Source organism: Chionomys nivalis, chromosome 9, assembly GCF_950005125.1.
Source record: "Chionomys nivalis chromosome 9, mChiNiv1.1, whole genome shotgun sequence".
NCBI classification, from domain to species: Eukaryota; Metazoa; Chordata; class Mammalia; order Rodentia; family Cricetidae; genus Chionomys; species Chionomys nivalis.
The window spans coordinates 3,502,940-3,523,603 of NC_080094.1; the positions used below are offsets into that span (position 1 = coordinate 3,502,940).

General features: G+C 35.7%; 1 protein-coding gene across 1 annotated transcript in view; it reads left to right on the top strand.

The window, feature by feature from the left end:
- Window positions 1-4,607: 4,607 nt before the first annotated feature.
- Window positions 4,608-20,664, top strand: part of Sycp2 (synaptonemal complex protein 2) — a 62,407-nt gene continuing 46,350 nt past the window's right edge. Inside the window, exons 1-13 of the mRNA XM_057781310.1 lie at window positions 4,608-4,631; window positions 5,337-5,480; window positions 6,396-6,524; window positions 7,224-7,328; window positions 7,568-7,592; window positions 10,349-10,434; window positions 10,938-11,023; window positions 11,272-11,306; window positions 11,986-12,128; window positions 12,213-12,265; window positions 13,635-13,680; window positions 14,225-14,320; window positions 16,318-16,378. Of these exons, the coding sequence (XP_057637293.1) occupies window positions 4,608-4,631; window positions 5,337-5,480; window positions 6,396-6,524; window positions 7,224-7,328; window positions 7,568-7,592; window positions 10,349-10,434; window positions 10,938-11,023; window positions 11,272-11,306; window positions 11,986-12,128; window positions 12,213-12,265; window positions 13,635-13,680; window positions 14,225-14,320; window positions 16,318-16,378 (1,033 nt within the window). The remainder of the gene's footprint in view (window positions 4,632-5,336; window positions 5,481-6,395; window positions 6,525-7,223; window positions 7,329-7,567; window positions 7,593-10,348; window positions 10,435-10,937; window positions 11,024-11,271; window positions 11,307-11,985; window positions 12,129-12,212; window positions 12,266-13,634; window positions 13,681-14,224; window positions 14,321-16,317; window positions 16,379-20,664) is intronic.

Below are 20,664 nucleotides of genomic sequence, written 5' to 3' on the forward strand. Positions count from 1 at the left end.
TAAGGGACCAAACAATGATTTAATATATTTCCTGTGTGATTATTTAGAGGCTGAGCACGTGGGAACTAACTAGAGGCCTCCTTACAGCAATGGGGGAGTACTGCTTACCTTACTGGCTTGCTCCCCATGGCTTGCTGAGCCTGCTTATACACCCCGGGACCATCTGTTCTGGGCTGGTACTACCCACAGTGACCTCCCACATCAATTGTTAGTTAAGATAATAGCCCACAGACCGGCCTACAGGACGATCTTATAAAGGCATTTTCTCAGCTGAGATTCCCTTTTCCCAGATGTCTAGGTTTGTGATGAGTTGACAAAAACCTCGGAAGAGGAGTGATAATCTGTTCCTTCATGTCACTGTTTAAAGACACGCTTGTGCCTCTGCTAACAAGCTGCTGGTTGGGAAATCACTAGATTGCATCATGGAAGATGGTAAGTCTATTACAAGAAAGCGGAGTGTGACGGTCATGGTGCAAGGCTCAGGTCATGAGGCTGGCTCACTCCCATCTTACATTTTGTATTATACACTCTTAGTACTTACACGTGTAACTAATTCAAAAAGCATTGGAAACTAAATGTCTAGATTCACCCAATAAAAGCCAGTCAACTGCATATGTTGCTTCAATTTTTTTTTTTTTTTTAATTAGGATCTCCCTGGACCTGTAATTCCAGCCATTTGGGAAGCTGGGACAGTAGGATCTCTAGTTCAAGCTGCATACCTGGGCAACTTAGAAGCTGTGTCAGAATGTACAAAGAGGGCTGGAAGTATAAATCAATGTTAGATCACTTTTCTGGCATGCATGAAGCCCTGGGTTCCAGGAGGAACTTGCTCAAAATTCAATTTAACAATGCACGAAGTTGTAACGATGTCTGTGATTCTCGCTAAGCTAAAGTTAGAAACACTGCATTCATATTCTGTGTGATTTGCACTATTTCATTCCTCAGGGGTTTAGATGTTGTTGTTGTTGTGTGCGTTTATTTTCCAAGGGCTTCCCGAAGCACACTTAAGTCAGAATCATGTGTTCCGGCCTCTTGAGCTGTGGAAGCCTACCCTCTGAGCAGGTCAGCCATCCCTTTCATGAGAGTAACTGTTACAATTGTAAGACACTTTCCAGATTGACCTGCTGGCTACTGGCATTCCTTCATAGAACTGGGTGAGCTGGATCACAGGGCCCCCACCTGAGATTCCAGCCACGCCGTCCGCATGCCCCTCTCCAGCTGTGTGCAATTCTGCTCTAATTGTGCGTGGCCTCGTGGGCTTGGGTGGTGCTAGAGTTTATAAGGGTAGAGAGGATTATCACAAGAATATCTTCTCTGGTGGTGCAAGTATGGGGAAGTCGTCAGTAATCATCCATGCTACGCTTAGGCTGCTCGGTGATCCTGCTGCTTCGAGATCGCTTGCATCCTGTAAGTAGGCCCAGCAAGTTCTGCTATCTAAGCTAGATGAGGGTGAAGCCAGTGTCTGGTCTGTCAGCGGAGCCCTGTCTGGGGAGAGTAGACATGCGATCTCATCCCCTAGGACAAGAAAACACCACTGAAACCTGGGTCTGCTGTACACTGACCACGGCTGAACGTCACCCTAGCCCAATCACCTGCTTTAAAAAGCAAAACAACAACAAAAATATTGCTTTTTTAGATAGCAAGTCAAACTGTTACTGAAAATGCCATTTTAAACTCTGATTTGGTACCATCCACTTTTAACTGTCCTTATGTGAAGCCTCTACGGCTTCCACCGGGGCGCAGGATAACCCAAGGGTTGACTAAAGGCTTTTTGTCTGTCCTGGGGATAGATGCAACGCCAAAGCGGGCAGCGGCATGCATTCCCGTGCACTTGGGCAAAAGGACGGGGCCACCATACATTTAGGGCACAGAGAAAACGGAGGAGCCACAGCACTGCCCCTGTGGTTGGAACAGAGGCATAAGGACGGCTTCGTCGAGGAGTGGTGGAGCCCGCACCGCCTGCAGGTCCTCTCCTAATGGCCTGTTTTCTCATCAGGTGGGACAGGCCAGGGCCCGCACGGCGTCAGAGCACAGCGCCCCCTGCCGGCGGGAGGCCCGCAGCAACGTCCCCTCCTTCGGGGACCTGTAGCGGACAGGTCAGAGGTCATCTGGGATGGAAAGCACGCAGCTCCTCCAGGAAACACCACGCGGGTTAGGGGCGTGGCCAGGTTGGGCGGCGCTGATTGGACGAGCCGTTCCCGCTTTCCGTTGGCGCTGAGGAGGCCGAGGAGGAGCGCGGCTGGTCACACTCGACGTCCGTCCGTCCGGAGGAGACTGGGTAGGCGGCCGCCAGGCTGGGGTGCGCCGGGGCCCGGGGGCGGGCGGAGCGATGGGGGCGGCGGGGCGGCCACTGCGGCCTCGGTACACGGAGGAGAAGCCGCTGAGGCGCGAGGCCCGCGCGGGCCATAGCCGGGCCCGGAGTGGGAGGCCCCAGCATGCGCCATGGCGGGGCTCGGGCTGGGGCCTCTGCCGCCCCCGCGGGCCCTGGCGGGGCCGCTGGTGTGGAGGGGTCCCCGTGACTCCCGTGGGCCTTCCGCGGCCTCGGCCGCCGCGCGGGGTCCTCTCGGAGGGCACGGGCACCGCCCACGCGAGGCCGCCACGTGCCCGAGTGCGGCCTTGTCTGTCGGGCCGCTTGGGCCCCAGCCGAGCGCCAGAGCCGAGCGCCAGGCTGCCCTGCCGGGGACCCCACCCTGCGTGCTCACCCGGGGCTCCTGAAGGCCTTTTAAACGTGGCGGGAACGCTGAGTACTTTGGTTTAGCTTTCCCTCAGATCGGGTTTAGCTCTGAGGCCGTCAGCATTCTTCTAGTGATGCTGGGAGTGGAGCTGGGTTATTTTTCCTAATTAAAGCGAAACGAAAATCCACCTAGGTAGACACTAAAGTTTCCGTCGTTGACTTCCTTTCAAAAAATACGGCTAGAAAATAGAACTGTCTGGCTAGCATCATATGTCTTCGCGGCCTAATTCTGTGCCGTGTGTCCTGGCGGAGTGCGCTTTTGGGAAAACCGCGCTACTTCGATTGTTTGTGAGACACGACCTGGCTGCTGGCAGCTGCTGGCCCTCAGGAAACAGAGTTCACCAGATCGCTACAATATACTTTAAATAATAGTTCTCAGTCACATTTTCAAGGTGTAAATGAAATGTTTTAGTCTTGAATTTCATTTTAACTGCAGTAAAATGGAAAGGGGGATGTTATGGTATTTTTATAACTATTGGCAAAATACCTGCTCTAACTTAATGTATTCTTATGAATATTTGTGGGTTAGTGATTTTGGATAAGCAATAAAGACCTACTTAATTTATAAATTAGTACATTTTATATATTCTCACTTTCTAGCAATCACTGTCCTAACCACTTTTTGACAATCATTAGGATTGAAACTAGTTATGTTCAAAATACGTTTAATATTTCATAAAACATGTATTTTAAATATTTTCTTGTATATCGAATTTTTCTTAGAATTCACTATTGACCTTATATATATGAGCCTTCAAATGTCTGACATTTTTGAGTACATATTACTCTTTTATAGTAATGAGAAATATTCTAATAGTTGCTAGCTAACTGCTACCAACAAAAATTTTTGATGGAAGTAATTTAAGATAAGAGACTTCATTAAAAAGAAAAATCTTATGATCTCGGATAAAGGAGCTTGAATTGAATGTCTTTTCAGGAACAAAGAGGCTGACTCATACAGGAAGCTTCTGTCCTTCCCAAAACCCTTTTTTGTCTTTGTTTTGCCGGTTTTATCCAGATTCCTCCTTGTTTCTCACTGTTGGTATAAATAGCCCGCACCCATAGACCCGGCATTTGAATCCTTCCACCTTTTTTTATTTTTAACACATACACAGGTATTCTTCACAGAATATAGCTTGCTCTTATGTGTAGTTTAAAATTTTTACAGATGCTCTCTAGAGAGATCATATGTCTCGCTTGACTTCTGTTTTTTACCCTGTCTTGAGATGGGCCTCATTCTGAGATAGACAAGTTGATTAAACTACACATTTAAGTGTTGACTTGTATCCTGTGCACATTAATTTGCCCGCTTTCTCCCCACTACAATAAAGGCAGGGTTCCTGCTGTTAGAGGCAGTAGTGCAATAAAAATTGAGTACTGTTTAGACCTCTGTATAAAACTAGACCTGGGACTGCATCTTATGAAACACAGACAAAATTTTTTTCTGTTTGCACTTTGAGGAAAAGAGATATTGATACCCATCATTTCCTGTTTTCCACATTATTAGGCTTTTTAGTTTTTGCCAGCCCAGTGAGTGTTGCTATTGGTTATCTTTTAATTAGAAATTCTCTTATAGAGGTAACATCTTTTTCTTAGTCACTTGGGGTTTTGAGTTTCTCCTTTTCTGAATGAATTGTTCTTAATCTTTTCTACTTTCATGTTAATTTCCTCATTGATTCATCAGTTATTCAAAATTAATTTGTCTTAGGAACAAAAACTAAACACATTTGTGCAAGATATATAATTTAAAGTATATGACAAATATCCAGAAAGGACTTTTAAGAAACTGTTCTATGTGATAGATAATAAGATACATAAGATGTTCTCTTTCATAGGTGTCTGTCTTCTCCTGCTGTTCTTAAATGAAGTAAAAATGCCTGTGAGACCAGACTTCCAAGTATGTAGTCCCTAGACAACAAGCAATCACTTTAATCACTAAACTTTGTGTACTTACATCTGTCTGTTGCTGTATCTTTAGTAATGACAAACTCAATGTTTTATGACATATTGAAGAGTAATTTAAATATTGTTTCTTCTTAAAAAATACTTTAAAGTATAGTAGTAGCATAAAATACAAAAGGTATTGATTCTTTATGTGCTTTCAGTATTAAAAATAGTCATTCACTGATTAATGTATTAGACAGATACAAGTCTATTTAGTGAACAGAATGCAGTCTGAATGCTGGACTGTAATAGTGGGGATAGCAGGTTTGATAAAAGTTGGATTACGCTAATACATAGGTTGAATTAATGGATGTAAATTTTAGAAGGGTAAATTCATCTTTATGCAGTTTTATTTTTAAATATTACAGAGTTTGTACTAAAGTATGCTAGGATGTTTCCTGTTTTAAGTATAGTTGCTATAATTTTTTTTTGTTTTTGAGTCAGTGAAGATGTAAATATAAGTTGGAAACTTTAATATTTTCTATCTGAAATTGTTACTAAAGAATATTTATAATTCAGTTACTCTGAATAGTAATAGGCTTTTTAAAAAAGCTATTTTATGAGCTGATTAATTTCATTCAAAACATCTTTGGTGACTCAGTTGCATGAAGAGACTAAATTTGTTGGAATGTCTGTGCTGTTAACTCTCTCTCTCCAGCAGCTGGAGAAGTGTATTGATGATGCCTTGAGAAAAAATGACTTCAAACCTTTGATGTTACTTGTACAAATTGATATTTATGAAGATGTGAAGATTAAATGTAGTAAACAATTCCTCCACAAGTTGGATGACTTAATATGCAGGGTAAACACTCAGTCTTGTTTAATGGCTCTTAAAATTATTACATTTGATTTTAGTTTCTACGAAGTACTTCATTTAGAAAAATAGAACAGAAAAACTTTGGACAAGTTTGCTTAGTTACTTAGATATTGTTTTCTCTCGCCATTTGTTTATTATTTGAGGCATATCAACACGCTGAAATTGTTTCTAAAGTAAAATTTATAAGAATCTATGTTCTATTATTAATCTGAAGGGAAAGGTTTTTTTACAAAGACCTATTGGCATATTTCTGGTGGTATACAGTGCTTGGTAATTTAAAAAATAAAGCAAACACAAAATAATCCAAGACCTTGGATTTGATTTAACATTTCTGAAATTTATTTAGATTAAGAAAAGGTAACTATAAATTGGTTCCAAGTATCTTATTTATTTATTTTTTTTTTTTGGTTTTTCGAGACAGGGTTTCTCTGTAGCTTTGGAGCCTGTCCTGGAACACCCTTTGTTGGTTCCAAGTATCTTAAGATTGGTGATGAATCATTGGTTGAATAAGAATTTCTAATCTGTTTATGGTAGCTCATGCCTGTAATCTAGCACGTGGGATGCTGAGGCAGGAGGAATACCACAAGTTTCAGGCCTGTCTCAGCTATAGAGTAAGACCTTGTCTCAAAGTCAGTCAGTCTTGAGTTTCATTCTTTAAAATGGGAGGGACAGGTGCTTCCATAGTTTTAGAGTCCTGCAGAGGAGTGCTCACCAGTTGCCCTTAGTGGGGTGGTTTGGGACAAGTTGCTTTATGAAGCCAGTCTTCTCATCATTTCCACTGTAAAGATAAGAAGGGCTCCCTTTTAGAATTGAGGATTGTAAACTGATGCTGTTCCAGGAACAGTGTCTGTCCCATACTACTTTGTATTTACACTGCTGCACTTAAATACTTTGTTTTAGGAACTTAACAAAAAGAATATTCCAACTGTTTCAAACATCTTGGTATCTGTTGGGAGATGCAGCAAGAATATCTTTATATTGGGACAAGCTGGACTTCTAACCATGATAAAGCAAGGATTAGTACAAAAGATAAGTACATAGTCATAGAAGGAAATCTGATCATGATAAAGGTAGAGTGATAAAGGTACTGTTTAAAAAAGTAGTTCAAACTGCTGAAAGTAAAATTCGGAACTTTAAAATAGAACTGTCGAATATTTTTTTGATGTGGATATATGTTATAAGGAATAAAGGTCAGAATGAAACTGCACAGGTTTCTTGACAACTATGTGAATTTGATGCCAATGGGCCTTTATTTGGATCATTTTCTGAAGACCTAGTCATTTAGGTTGTTAACTATGTGACCCCCACACTAACATATAAGACACTAATATTTGTATTTTCACTGACATATAACAGCACATTGATTAGTACCTCTGACATGTTATGTACTCATATCTGAATCAAATAAGGTAAACTAATTTTAAAAATACCCAAATAATATAAACTGTCTTGATAGTTTTAGCTGATTACAATAAGTGTATCTGTATTAAAAATTTAAAGAGGAAACTGTAAGGGTTGTTGTAATGGAATTAAGTTCATTCCTGTTTTAAACGGTGAGGAAATAAAGTTAAAAAAAATTTTTAAAATGTAAAATTTCTTTGATTCAATACTGGAGTTTTTTATTTTTAATGTCATTTTATTCTTAGGTTTATCGACTAAACAAATACAAGGACATAAAATTTGTTAAAATGGAATTGAAAATAACTTAATATATGTATTCATCTTTACATGGTTTCCTGGTTTGAAAAGTCCAAGGAGGTTATTCTGAGCCAAGGACAATCAAAAGATGAAGCTGTTACGAATATGATAGAAGACTTATTTGATCTTTTGATGGTAAAAATGACATTGATTGTTAAAGATCATGAATTTATTAGAAAGCTATTTGTTTTGGTTTAAGAATCATTAGTAGATTGGCTAGTGACTTGTACTAATCTGTCTAGAGCGGATAAAGCATTTGAACTGACTAGTATTAAATAATTTATTAATAAATTAAACAGTTATGCTGTGAATTAAAATTATTTTAATAGCTTTTATAATAGTAAATTATAAATTAAATATTTACTTTTTTTTAGGTTGTATATGACATCAACGATGAAGGTAAAATATCTTATTTCCATAAAAACAACTTACTGGGAACTTTTAGTATAATTATTTTAATACCCATAATACTGTCCTAGGAACTTAATGATCTAATTAAAGAATCGAATGCTTTCTGTAAAGGACTAGGTAGTAAAATTTTAGACTTTGTAGGCCAAGAGAAAATGCAGACATTAGGTATTTCATATAAGAAAACAAATTCCAAAATTTATTTATGGGTACAGTTGAATTTTTTTGTATTGTGGATTTTCTAATGAGGCAGAAAACAATATTTTGCAATTTAGGGATCCAAGATTTTGTTTTTAAAATTGATATGTTTATAATTTTATATATATATCTTATAGAAAAGACCTGTATTTGGCCTTATCTTCAAGAAAATCTCAGTTAAGGAATATTTTAATTAAAAATGTCTATCACATGAAGTATTAATTGAATTCTGATAGTTGCTGCAGTGTCTGCTCTTTAGAATGTCTGCATTACAATAAAGTCATTACTCCCACTGAAGGTGATGTAGAATCTCCTCAGCCACAATAAATGGGCTTGGAATATAGCAGCTGTACTTTGTACTAAAATCAGTGTCCAAAATTATTGCTGGACTGCAAGTTGGAACTTGGAAAAAATGCCCGCTGCATATTTGTGTAGAAATGGATATATGTATGTATGTACACACACACATATCAGATCGCCATTCCTTCACAAATATGCAGAGGGCATTTTGTTTTATATGTATGTACACACACACAATTTTTTGAGACAGGATCTCACATAGCCCATGCCACTCCTTCTTATGTAGCTGAGATTTGAGACCCTGATCTCTTGCTGCCACCTAATGCTGGGATTATAGGCATGTGCTCAAAATGCCTGACTTAGGGATTTTTATGTGTTCACCATATCAAACATTGACAAACATGTAATGTTTTTCTTATGTGTCAGATTTTCTGGATAATAAGTTCATTAGAGTATAAGTGAAAGAATCATTTCCTTTCTTCAGTCTACCTTGGCCACTAAGTTCTCAGGCCTGGTTTTCCTGATAGGATTTTAATGCACCTATATACTTCTACAGTCTCAATTTACTTGAATAAATTTATAGAGTGCCACTCTTTCTGCTTTGGGGAATAAGTTGTATGTACCTTTTGGGTATCACTGGAAGGGTGGTGGTGTTTATCTGTCCACCAGGTGTAGAGTTATCCTTGACCTCAAAGTGGAATCCAGTGCTGCTAACTGCTAGTAAACCGGTCTCACAGGGCACAATATGTTGTAGAGCATGATAACTTAGGTTACAATTGGAAGTTAAATTCATTAACCAACATTTTCAATTCTAACAAAAGTTGGTAATAAGGTTGAAGATGGCTCTTGCTAAGAATAATTTTTAGTCTGGTTTTTAGTATGAAAACGATAGTTTGCCAGTGCTGGGACATTTGTCTGCTGTGCGGTTGGCAAGTAGATAAAATACACATAGCTAACAGACTAAGTTCAGAGTGAGTGAAGCTCACCTTTGGTGGTCCTGTTTCAGTATATGGGATAGATGTAGATGGTTTCCAAAGAGAGCCTGCTGAAAGTTAGTTCTGCCTTACAAAATAAGCAGAGTTGGATTTGTAAGCTATAGTTTTTTGTTTTAAGCTGGGGCAAATGAAAGCTATTTTAATCTTTAAAACTTTTTTAAATGACTTTTTTCATTTGTTTTACATAGTTTGTCAGCTTTTGTTCTAATGAAATAAAATTTTCATTGGTAAAAGAAGAATGTTACAGCTTGCCAACTTTTATTTATATATAAGTATATTATGCTAAATGACCAGGTCCAGGTTACTTATTATTTCTTGTCCCTGGAGACTTCCTCATAATTGGTAACTAAGGCCGGTGAATCACTTACACACATAGTTACTTATTATTTTCTCAGAGGCAAACTATGTTAAGCAAATTAATAGTTTAAATAATAGTTAATGCTACCTTTCCATTGATTGTGTTTTTAAATTAGCATAACAATTTAAATTCTCAGAAAAGAATGGCCCTAAGAGTGCTAACATTATAACTGAGCCCCACTCATATTGTAAAGAAAATCATATAGCTTTTCATTTGAGTTGAGTATGGTTACGTGGAAAAGCTGTAATTTTGATTTTTGTGGTATTCCCATTCCTAAAACTTCAAGTATGTTATAAAGTGGCATTAGCAAATTCTTCTGAGTATATTTGGTATTGCTAACCTATTTTCAAAAGATGGTTTTAAATTGTTTAAAATTATTTTTCATGTACTATATCTGTTTTCCCATCCATCAACTCCTCCCAGATCCTCCCCACTTCCTGTCCACTCAACTTTATTCATTTCTTTCTTTCTCTCCATCCTTCCTCCCTCAAGAAAAAAAACAAAAAATGAAAATCAAAGTAATGAAAGAAAACTAAAGGTGCCTCCTCAACAAAATGAAGTCCATTTTATGTTGGACATCTACTCCTGGTTTTGGGGCCTACTTGGAGTGTGGTTGATAATACCCAGTAACATTCCATTGGGGGAAAAAAAACTGATTTCCCAGCAGGTATCAACAGCAAATAACTAAAAGTTGAGGGTTTAACAACCACAAAAATAAAAACAAAAAAATCCCAAACCCTCAAGTCACTTAAAGATTCTTGAGAGATAAATGTTGATTTCTTTTATAAAATGCTTGCGGTATGACTGAAAGTTAATGAGTCAGTTTTTCAGATAGCGAGTGACTGTTAAATTGATTTAAGATTAACATCTGCCAATAATTTATCATTTTCATTCAGGTAAAAACCAAGTATTGGAAAGTTTCATAGCTCGCATCTGTGCCCTTGTTATTGATTCAAGAGTGAATGTTTGCATTCAGCAGGAGGTAACTGTCTTTTAACACCTAAAAATGAGAAAGTAAATGATAAAATGAAATAGCAACTTAGACTAAGTTTCTTAAATTTATTTCATTGGGTTTATTTCTATTGTCTGAATAATTCATTGCCTGATAATGTATATTCTAAATATTCATTAAAAATCCATAACTAGATTTATATATGTATATCATTAATGTGAGAACCTAAACTTTAGTATGTAAATGCCAGAGTAGCATGTAGTCCTGTATGTGTACATGCGTATGCGTAACCATAAGAACATACCTACCCCCCTTAGATTTTAGAATAGTGAATGTGTTATTTCACAGTGGGTATGAAAGCTTCAGTAAAGGAGTCAGCCCGCACTAAACTGGAAGTCCTTTCCCTTCCTCACCTAGATGCATATTTCCTACTTAGACAGCACAATTAAGAGAGAACCTAAACTTTTGAGTAATACACCTATTTCTCCAAATGCTTCTTGGAAAACAAAGCTACTTTTTCTTTTCTCTTCTAGGCTTTAAAAAAAATGAATTTGATGCTTGACAGAATACCTCAAGATGCCAACAAAATACTTTCTAATCAAGAAATACTAACTCTCATGTAATAATTTTTTAATAACTTGTTTTGATCAATTGTTCAATTTAACAGTTGTAAGAAACATGGTAACCACAAGTTTTAATTAGATAATCAACTGACAGTTTTATAATTTTTGATTTAATATAGCACTTATGTTTTCTCCTAAAGTCAGTTATACTACTCTGTTCTAGATTTTAAATGTTTTTCCCAAAACATAATAGGCTTACTATCTAATATTACTTCAGTATATAATTTCTTATTTTAATTCATAGGAGTAATATGGGACAGAGGATTTTATATGTAGGAGGTAAGTATCTCTCTAAAATTTGAAATCATCTCAAATTTATGAATGTTAAATACCTTTGAAGATGTTATTAGCCTTCATGTTACTAGAATAATACACCAAAATAATTATAATCTGTTTATGTAAACCAAAGGAAAATATTAGAATCATAAAAATAAAGACATGTCTTGGAACAAATAATTTATCATGACAACAAAAATTAGATAAACATAATCATGCCTAGTTTTAGTTATGATCAATTTATTAGAATTACTTGTGCTAAAATTTTTCCTAAATGACACATTAAAATTATAATGTCCAATATTTTTGTAGTTGATAGGCAGTTTTTAAACAATATATTTACTTCAAAGAACTTAAATTTTCATTAGGTTCCTGTGAGTAAATTTTGATTGAGTGATTATATGTAAAGTATGACTTTAATATGTGCTCTGAGATAAGTGTAAACATAACAAGAATTTTGTATGTTGTATGAATTGTTTTTCAATTTATAATTATAATCACATGGTAGAGTCTTAGAAGATTTAGGGATTTGACTTTTAAAAATTAACTTTTATTTATAAAAATGAATAATTTAATTTAGTAAATTATTTTCTTTTGGATTTTGTGCCTTATGAAATCAAGTTTCATAAGCTCAACTTTTAGAGTTTTGACCTCTGACCTCTATATTAACAATCTTTTTAAGATTATGAATTACAGGTAGGCATTGTGGAAGCCTTGTGTAGAATGACTACAGAAAAAAGGAGACGAGAACTGGCATGTCAGTGGTTTTCAATGGATTTTATTGCTAATGCATTTAAAGGAATTAGAGACTGTGAATTCGAAACAGTAAGTAGCATAAAATAACAAGTTTAGTAAAGTTTTTTTGTGTAATTTTGATTTTTAAAACCATTTTTCTTTTTTGAAAACTAGGATTGCAGGATATTTCTCAACTTGGTAAATGGCATGCTTGGTGATAAAAGAAGGTAAGCTGGATGCAGCTCATAGCCATTTGTTAGTAAGGAAGTAGAGCTGAGCCCAATTATGGATGTTATAAATATAATTTTTATTGCACTGTGAAAATTTATTCAAGACAGTATTAAAACATACAGTAAGTTAGCACACTGCTAACCTGAAATACTCTTCTGAAGGCTTTATTTGGCTTTGTGCTTGGGAGGAAAAATGCATTTTATCTAATTTATACTAATAACTGAGTGTCCAAATTTGGTTTACTCCAGAATTGTATTATATTATTTGGCTTTTGAGGAATGATAAAAATCTGACTATACGTCTACACACTGGAGTGAAAATGGTGTAGAAAACAAATCCTTGTACTGTAAAAGTAATAACATAAGTAGACGTTTTAGTATTTAATACCAGAAGCAAGAATGAACTGATAAAATATAAATTTTACCATTTAAAATTTATTTGTATGGGTGTTTTTATCTGCATGTATGTCTGCGTTCCATGTACATACAGTCCTGAAACACCCAGAAGAGAGAACTGGATCACCTGGAACTGGAGTTAACAGAAGGTTGTAAGAAGCCATGTGGCTGCTGGGAACTGAACTCTGGTGCCCTGGAAGGAACAGCAAGTGCTCTTAACTGCTGAGCCCTTGCTCCAGCCCAGAGCAATACCACTGCAGTACTTGGCCCCGGGGATGATGTTCCTGATAAATCTTGTTTGCATTATTTATAAGGAAGTGAGAGATAGGGTTAAATTCAATGAGTCATATCTGTATTTGAATCATAAATTCCCATCTGTTCTTTTTGTTCTGTTTGTTATGGAGACTGACAGAACACACTGACATACTTAAAATAGTATCTTGCCATAAAAATGTTATAAGGAGTTAACCACTTTTACAATCGATAACTCATATCTACCTTTTACCCATCCAAGTCCTGTGGGATCTTGTATTGATACCTATTGAATTTAGAAACACTTGTTCATGTTTGAAAGGATATATTTTTTAAATTGGTATAATTCCTTTAGTCAAAGTGGTAAGTAAATAGTATATTTAAAGTAATAATGCTTTTCTTTACCTAAACAAATTCCAATAAATATTTGTTGAAAATAGTAATGGCCTGGCTTGGTGGGTTTTCACCTCAGCTAATTGCTACAAGTTTGCAGCAGGGGTATCAAACTTGAGGCCAGCCCAGATAACAGTGAGACCCTATCTCAGAAATTGCATTAAAGAGATTATTTAAAATTTTATAATCAATTTCTGATTTCTCTTGATTCGAGACATCGTTTTTTTATGGCTGAACAAGTTAGAGACATTTGTATATTTATGACTGGACAAGTTAATTCTGGGAAGGTAGATAAATTTTTTAACTAAAATGTTTTGTGTTTTAGGGTCTTTACATTTCCTTGCTTGTCAGCATTTCTTGATAAATATGAGGTAGGTTTTAAATTTATCCAAACTGAGTTATTAGATAATTTTTATGTAAAAACTAAATGGATTATGGGTTATGTAATGATTTAAAACACTAAAAGTACTAGATTTAGATGGTTTAGCTGACTGGTCCTGTATATGATAGTGACACCAGGAAAAATATGAGCCCGCTCACCTGAGCCAAAAAGGAAAACAGCAGACCATAGTTCTCCACATTTTCTCCTCTCCTTAAAGGCATTGCTGTTTATCATTCATAAGTATATTCAAACTATTTTCAGTCTCTATTAGTACTTAAAATGATGTCTGTGTAAAGCATTTAACTAGCATTTTCTTGTGCCAAACTATCTAAATATTAACGCATGTAGATAGGTTGATGTCTTCATCTACTTAACATACTATCTCTTAAAGTACCCAGGGACTATTCTACTTTATAAGTGTTGCTAGAGTCTAGAATCCTAAATAACCTCAAATAATTTAGTCATGGCTATAATCTAATGGCAATTTTCTAAGTTTTGTAAGCAGAGTATATAATTTTTATGTATTATGTTAGCTGCAGATCCCATCAGATGAAAAACTTGAGGAATTTTGGATTGATTTTAATCTTGGAAGCCAGACTTTGTCATTCTACACTGCTGGAGATGATGATGTAAGCTCTTACTCCTTTATGTTACTCTCTATGCATGTGAAGAACATTCTTGAAATTTACTTTCAGAATGCATGTTTGTATACTTATTAGCCATTTTTGATATCAACATTAGCCTTTTATTTTAAAGTTGTATAATCTATCAAGCTATTTAAAATGAAAATTGTTTTTTTATAACAAAATGAGAGCTAAATTTTAATATTAATATTTTTAACAAAACCTTTCAGAAATGAATATTAACAATACTTATTTTTTTTGGTCACATGAAAAAAATGAATCAACATTAGAAAAGACAGCTTGGAGTCTACTCAGTGATATAGTGTGCTAAGTAGGCAGGAAGCCTTGGGCCACTCAGACACTCCATGGGAACATTGGCAGGTGACAATTGGTCTTACTCAGTCTTGAAACCTCCTGGGAAGAAGGGAATTTCTATGTACAGTGGCATGTAGAAGTGAATTTTAGTTCTATGTGTGTTTTAGCCATGTATAGACTTGGAAAGTAGACTATTTCTTGTTCTGTTTGTTACCTGGGAAAAGGTATTAAGAGTTATTTCCTAGCTGTCACTTGGGATGTTTGGTACAGTGACTCAGATGGTGTAGCCACTCCCAAATTCTGACAACTGATCAGCATAACCTAGTCTGGTTGCTACCGCTGGTATAAGGAGACTCTGAACTTTTTATTTTTATAGTTCTACTTCCTTCACACAGAACATTTTTGTAAGTGAATATTTGCCAGTGCGCTTTTTACATTTTCATATACTTTTTAGAATACCTTCATAGAATGCTCATTTTCAGCAACTATTAGAGTATAATTATTGTAGTTATGATGTTTTCCTCATGATTCAGTTTGACCTACTAAATCTAGAAAAGAAGATAAGCAATCATACTACAGTATACATAATAGGGAATGTATAAGTCCATCTGTAAGTTGTTCAAAATGATTAAGATGTTAAGACATTCTTTCCAGAATTACATTTTTAATTCTCTTTTCTCTCAATCTCTGTAGTAGTATGTTCTTCCTGAGCTGCTTATTTTCCTAAAACCATTATCCATATGGCCACTTAAACCCCTTCTTTGTCTCGTTAATGTAGTGTAAAAGACTTACAGCTTTGGCAGCTGAATATCCGTCTGAGATACAGCATTCTCCTTGTTCAAACCACTGAATTTCAAATCTTACAGGCTGTTTTTACCCTAGGAAACCCTCTTGCAGGTCCTTGAAACCTAGTTTCTGTGATACTGTCAACTTAACACAGCCTAAAATTAGTTGGAAAGTTTTAATGAGAAACTATCTAGATTATGTCAGCCTGTGGTCATGTCTGAAGAGGGGAAATTGTCTTGATTGTTAACTGATGTTGGAAGACCCACCCATCAGGCACCATTCCCTAGGCGGGGGGGGGGGGGTTGGGGGGGTAAGGAGAGTACAGAACAAGCAACAATCCAAGAGTTGATGTTCTGTTCTTGAATGTGGATGTGATGCTTCAAGCTCTTGCCTTGACTTCTCACAGTTATGAACTGTAACCTAGAACTGTAAGTCAAATAAACTCTTCCTTCCTTGCAATTTTGTCAAGATATTTTATCACACCAACAAAACTTCTGCTAGGACAGTGCCTTCCAGTTTAGGGTTTGGTAAAAATACTGTCTGCTTAAAAATGGGTTCTCTGGTCATTAAATATAAAGTAGCCCAGCTGCCAAGTTTTCTATCACATTGTCCAGTTTTTTTTCCTTATAGTAATTACTAAAATAATTGTTTTCCTATTTCATAAAAGATCAAGATTTGTTTTTTTCTTTATAGCTGGTATAAGACATATAGGGCATTAGGACTTGTTATTTTTAGAATCAATAAATGAAGTATTGAAGGACCAGAAATATGAATGTTTAGTGGTAGAAGGTACAGGAGATATGAGAAGGCTAAGTCACATATAGTTTAACTTAAATTGATATTGAAAGAAGTTTAAAATTGGGAGTAAATATATATGTAAGATTTTTTTTTCTAAACTTAAGGATCATCAATGGGAAGCAGTCACTGTGCCTGAAGAAAAAGTTCAGATGTACAACATTGAAGGTACTAAACCTGAAGCTTGTTTTTTTATAATTCTCTACTTGGTTCCTATCATAAGGCATACAAACTGCAAGTTAATATGACAGACTATGAAAACTCTGTAGATACACATATCCATAAAGTCATCACATTCTTCACCCCAGTTTTCTTCATCTAAAACCACAATATTTGGTCTGATCAGTATCATGACCATGTTTTCAAGGTTCTTACATTCCTACCCCATTTGTTTTAGCAAATCCAAACACCTTGTTTCTCAGTCCTGTAAGAGGAGTTAGATAGCACTGCAGGACAAATACATGAAATCTAACAGACTGATAAAAGGCCATATTAAATTAGGGCACATATTTGTCATTTAAAATATGTATAGATATATGTATATATTACCATATATTACCATGCATTTTTAATAAGCAGTTAATGGTGAGTACCTTTTATGCATGAGCGCTCTGGCTGTTTGTGTGCTTTCCCCTGTAGAGCGTCTGCTTAAACATTTCTGTCTTCTGCTGAGCTGTCTGTTTATTCAATTTTGAAGTTATTGTGTATCTTAGAATACCAGTCCTTTGACAGATACATTTTGTGAACATAGTCTGTATTGTGCTTTTAAGGGTAGGTTGTACAGGAAAAAGCAGGCTTTTAAGTTTGAAATCTAGTTGATCGGGTTTGTTTTGTTTTTCCTTGTATAATTGTTGCTTTCTATGACCGAAGAAATCTTGGTCTATTCCTTAGTCACAGATTTTCTGTTTGACTTTGGCTTTAGTTTTTGTGTGTTAGTATGGTGAACTAAATCAAAGTCATTTTTGTTTCGGTTGTCAGAAATTGTAGGTGATTTTGTGAATTTATAGCTTTTCTAGGATTATTTGCTAAAATGACTTTAATTTCTTTGACTTTCTTTTCCTGATCACATGCTGTACCGTTGACTATTACCCTTGGTGATTCCTCTGTTAAGTCATCTGGCTCTGTAAGAGTAGTCTTGTTTCTTGCTGATTTTGTATTTCTTAGATTTGTTTACATGTTATGACCAGTACCACAGTGTTTTCAGAATTTTATGTTCATGCTTAACAGAAACAGCTAATTTTCTGAAATTGATTTTTCAGAACCATGGCCTTTGGATTATCCATACACATTTAAAGAGGTTTTGTGTAATCATTACAGAAAACTTCCTAGAATTGTGACTGTGAATCAGTGAAGTACTAGAACCAGAGTTCAGACCATAGCTCTAAACAATGTTTGATATTTTTCAATATATGCCTTATAGATATTTTGATTAACTTATTTAATGGCAGAAGATACAAAATAATCCCGCACTAGTTCAGAATTGCATATAATAAAGGGTTATTTATTTAGGGGAGACTCACAGATCACTGTCTTAGATCACAGTCCTCTGTGGGAACAGGGAACAGAGTTTAGCAGCCAGAAGCAAAAGAGCAAGCTTACGCTTTACAGCTACACTTATGGTATAAGAGACCACGCCCAAGTGGGCTGGTATTGTAAAGGCTATTGGCTGAAGGAGCTCCCACAGCACCTCCCCCTTGTGTTTAAATAAGAGTTCCAAACCCAATAGAAAACTATGTACACTAGGAACAGATATCAAATATAAAGTTATAATTACAACCAGCATGAACAATATTTAAGCAAGGAACATATCCTAATGTTTTAACAATCCTTAACTATTCTAAATAGTCTTAAGTCTTGTATTGGAAATGGCTTCACTAGATCATAAGAGGACGGTAACTACGACTGTCTAATCTTCAACCCCATCAAAGGCCTGAGAAGGGGGAGATATTATTTGAGTAGGCAGGAAGTGCAATCAAGCAGCTTCAAAAATGTGCAGTAGATGATAGAGACAAGTGACTGCCAGAGCAATCACCCAAAGTCTCATTTGCAATGTTGAAGCAACCAACTTTGGCTAAGGTCTAGAGTAACTGACAGACCATTTTCAGAGACAGAAATTTTTTCAAAACTATCTTACCCTGTACTGGCAAAATTTAAGTCTTTTTTTCTTGTATCCTGCTTGGTTAGTCTGGACATCTTACACTTTGTCAGTGGTAGAGGCATGGGCAGTTTCTTGCGATAAGGCCAGTTGTACCAAGAAGAAAACAAACACCCAAATGGAGTGTCTTTGGTGCTCAACACTCTCTTGGAAATAGATGGGTGCTGCCAGGAACAGTCATGTCTTACTTCAACAGAACCCTAAGTTATTTAAATACCATATTCTACAGATCTTTGAAGTGATTGAAGGTTACCTATGGATGCACAAAACAATCTTTGTGTATCTAAACAACGTAATTAGTCTAATAAAGTATAAGAAACATGAATGACTGTTGACCTATAATACTTAATGCCTATATAACTTAAAGATTAAGACTTCGTATCAGAATATTAAATAATCTTTAAACAACTGTGCTGTAAAGGAGGACAATGACCTCAAAATGTAAACCATATATAAATATCTTGATCAGAGGTAAAAATATATAATGCAATATGATAAATATATTCTAAAATTTTATCAATATAAAAATGTCTTAAATATAATTAGAAACATGCATATACAATGTCATACAATATGACAAAATAATTTTGCATAGGTGTACAAATATTATAAACAGAAATAGGAGCATATTCAATATAACAAATATAATTTGAACTTGTATCAATATACAAAAATCTATACCAATGTAAATTATCCATAAATAGTAGTTTACAAATATTCACTCTATTACTCACTATTATTGTGAATAAGTTCACACTAAATTACCTATTATCCCATTCAGTTTTCCCTGTTTTTTTTTTTCCACAATCTCTGAACCTCCATAATTTCCACCCCAATCCTAACCCTATATGAGTAATAATCAACCCCTAAATGGTTTCCCTAAAGGTGAAGACAAACTTTGTTGGGAGAGGGGATGTCGTCTTCTAGAATTGCTTTCAGCTGTCTTGGGGGCAATGTTCTTTCTATGGGATCCTGTAAAAGTAAAATGATTAAGTTTCAAGATTGCTGTTTTGTATAATTGTAAATGGTCTCTGAGTAGTCGATAGGTTTTTTTTGTTTGTTTTTTGTTTTTGTCCTTATTTGGAGTTCTGGCCAGAATGTTGTAAGAATGTGCACCATTTCCACTGCTGGTATCCAAAAACCAGTCTCATAGTAGTACTATCAGCATCATGATATCATATCAACCAGGTGGAGTTGTTTTTGTATTGCCTCATCTTCCTTGAAGCTTCAAAGATTACTACAGAAAAATCTGCTGTTCCTTGTTGAAAACTTAAACATCATTCATATAGACATATATTCAACAAAAGATACAATATAGACAAAATGGGCATGGAGAAAAGTAAAATATTTTCTTAAAATTTATCATCTTTCTGTCCCATACCAGATGGCTCCTGACATGAGACAAAAATTCTGAATTTTTAACAACATGCTTGAATTTAGGAAGTATAGCCATTGTCCAACTCCAAAGCTCTTATTTTTCAGTAAAGATGTATATGTGTCCAAATAATCAAATTTTACTATGCAGATAATACGCCATTTTCTGATTTATTTGCATCTGTATAAAATGTACAGCTCCAGTTATTGATGAATCAAGTACAATTCGGGAAGAATCCAAGTAGTTTTCTTTATAATGTTAATTCTGTCACTTTTGAGATAATTGCTGTTAATTTCTCCCCAGAAATTAGCACAAGCTCTTTGCCATGGTTCATTGTCTTCCCATATTTTTTTAAATTGTGTCAACAGTAAAAGGAACTATAATCTCTGCTGGGTCTATACCTGCTAGTTGACAAAGTCTCAATTTTCCTTTTATAATTAATTTAGAAACTTTTTCCACATAAGTTTTTAATTTTTTACTTGGTTTATGTGGTAAAAAGATCCATTCTAAGATAGTATCTTCCCTCTGCATTAAAATTCCTGTAGGGAAAATTCTGGAAAGCAATATGAGTAGAATACAATTAAGATTTATAATTTCTTTTCAATGCTCATCAATTCTTTTTCCACTTCAGCTGTTAATTCTCTGGGACTTTTCAAGTCTTTGTCACCATCAAAGGTTTTGTTTAAATGAACTATTAAGTCAGATGTTATCCCAGTAGCCGGTCGTAGACTGGAAATATTTCCAACAATCTTTGAAAGTCATTTAGAGTTCACAATCAGTCTCTACTAATTTGTGCCTTTTGTGTTCTAATTTTTTGTAAACCTATTTTGTAACCTTGGTAATTGACAGAAGCTCCTCTTTGTAGTTTTTCAGAAGTAACTTGTAATCCCCATTTAGGCAAAACTTTCTTCTTCAAGCATTCTT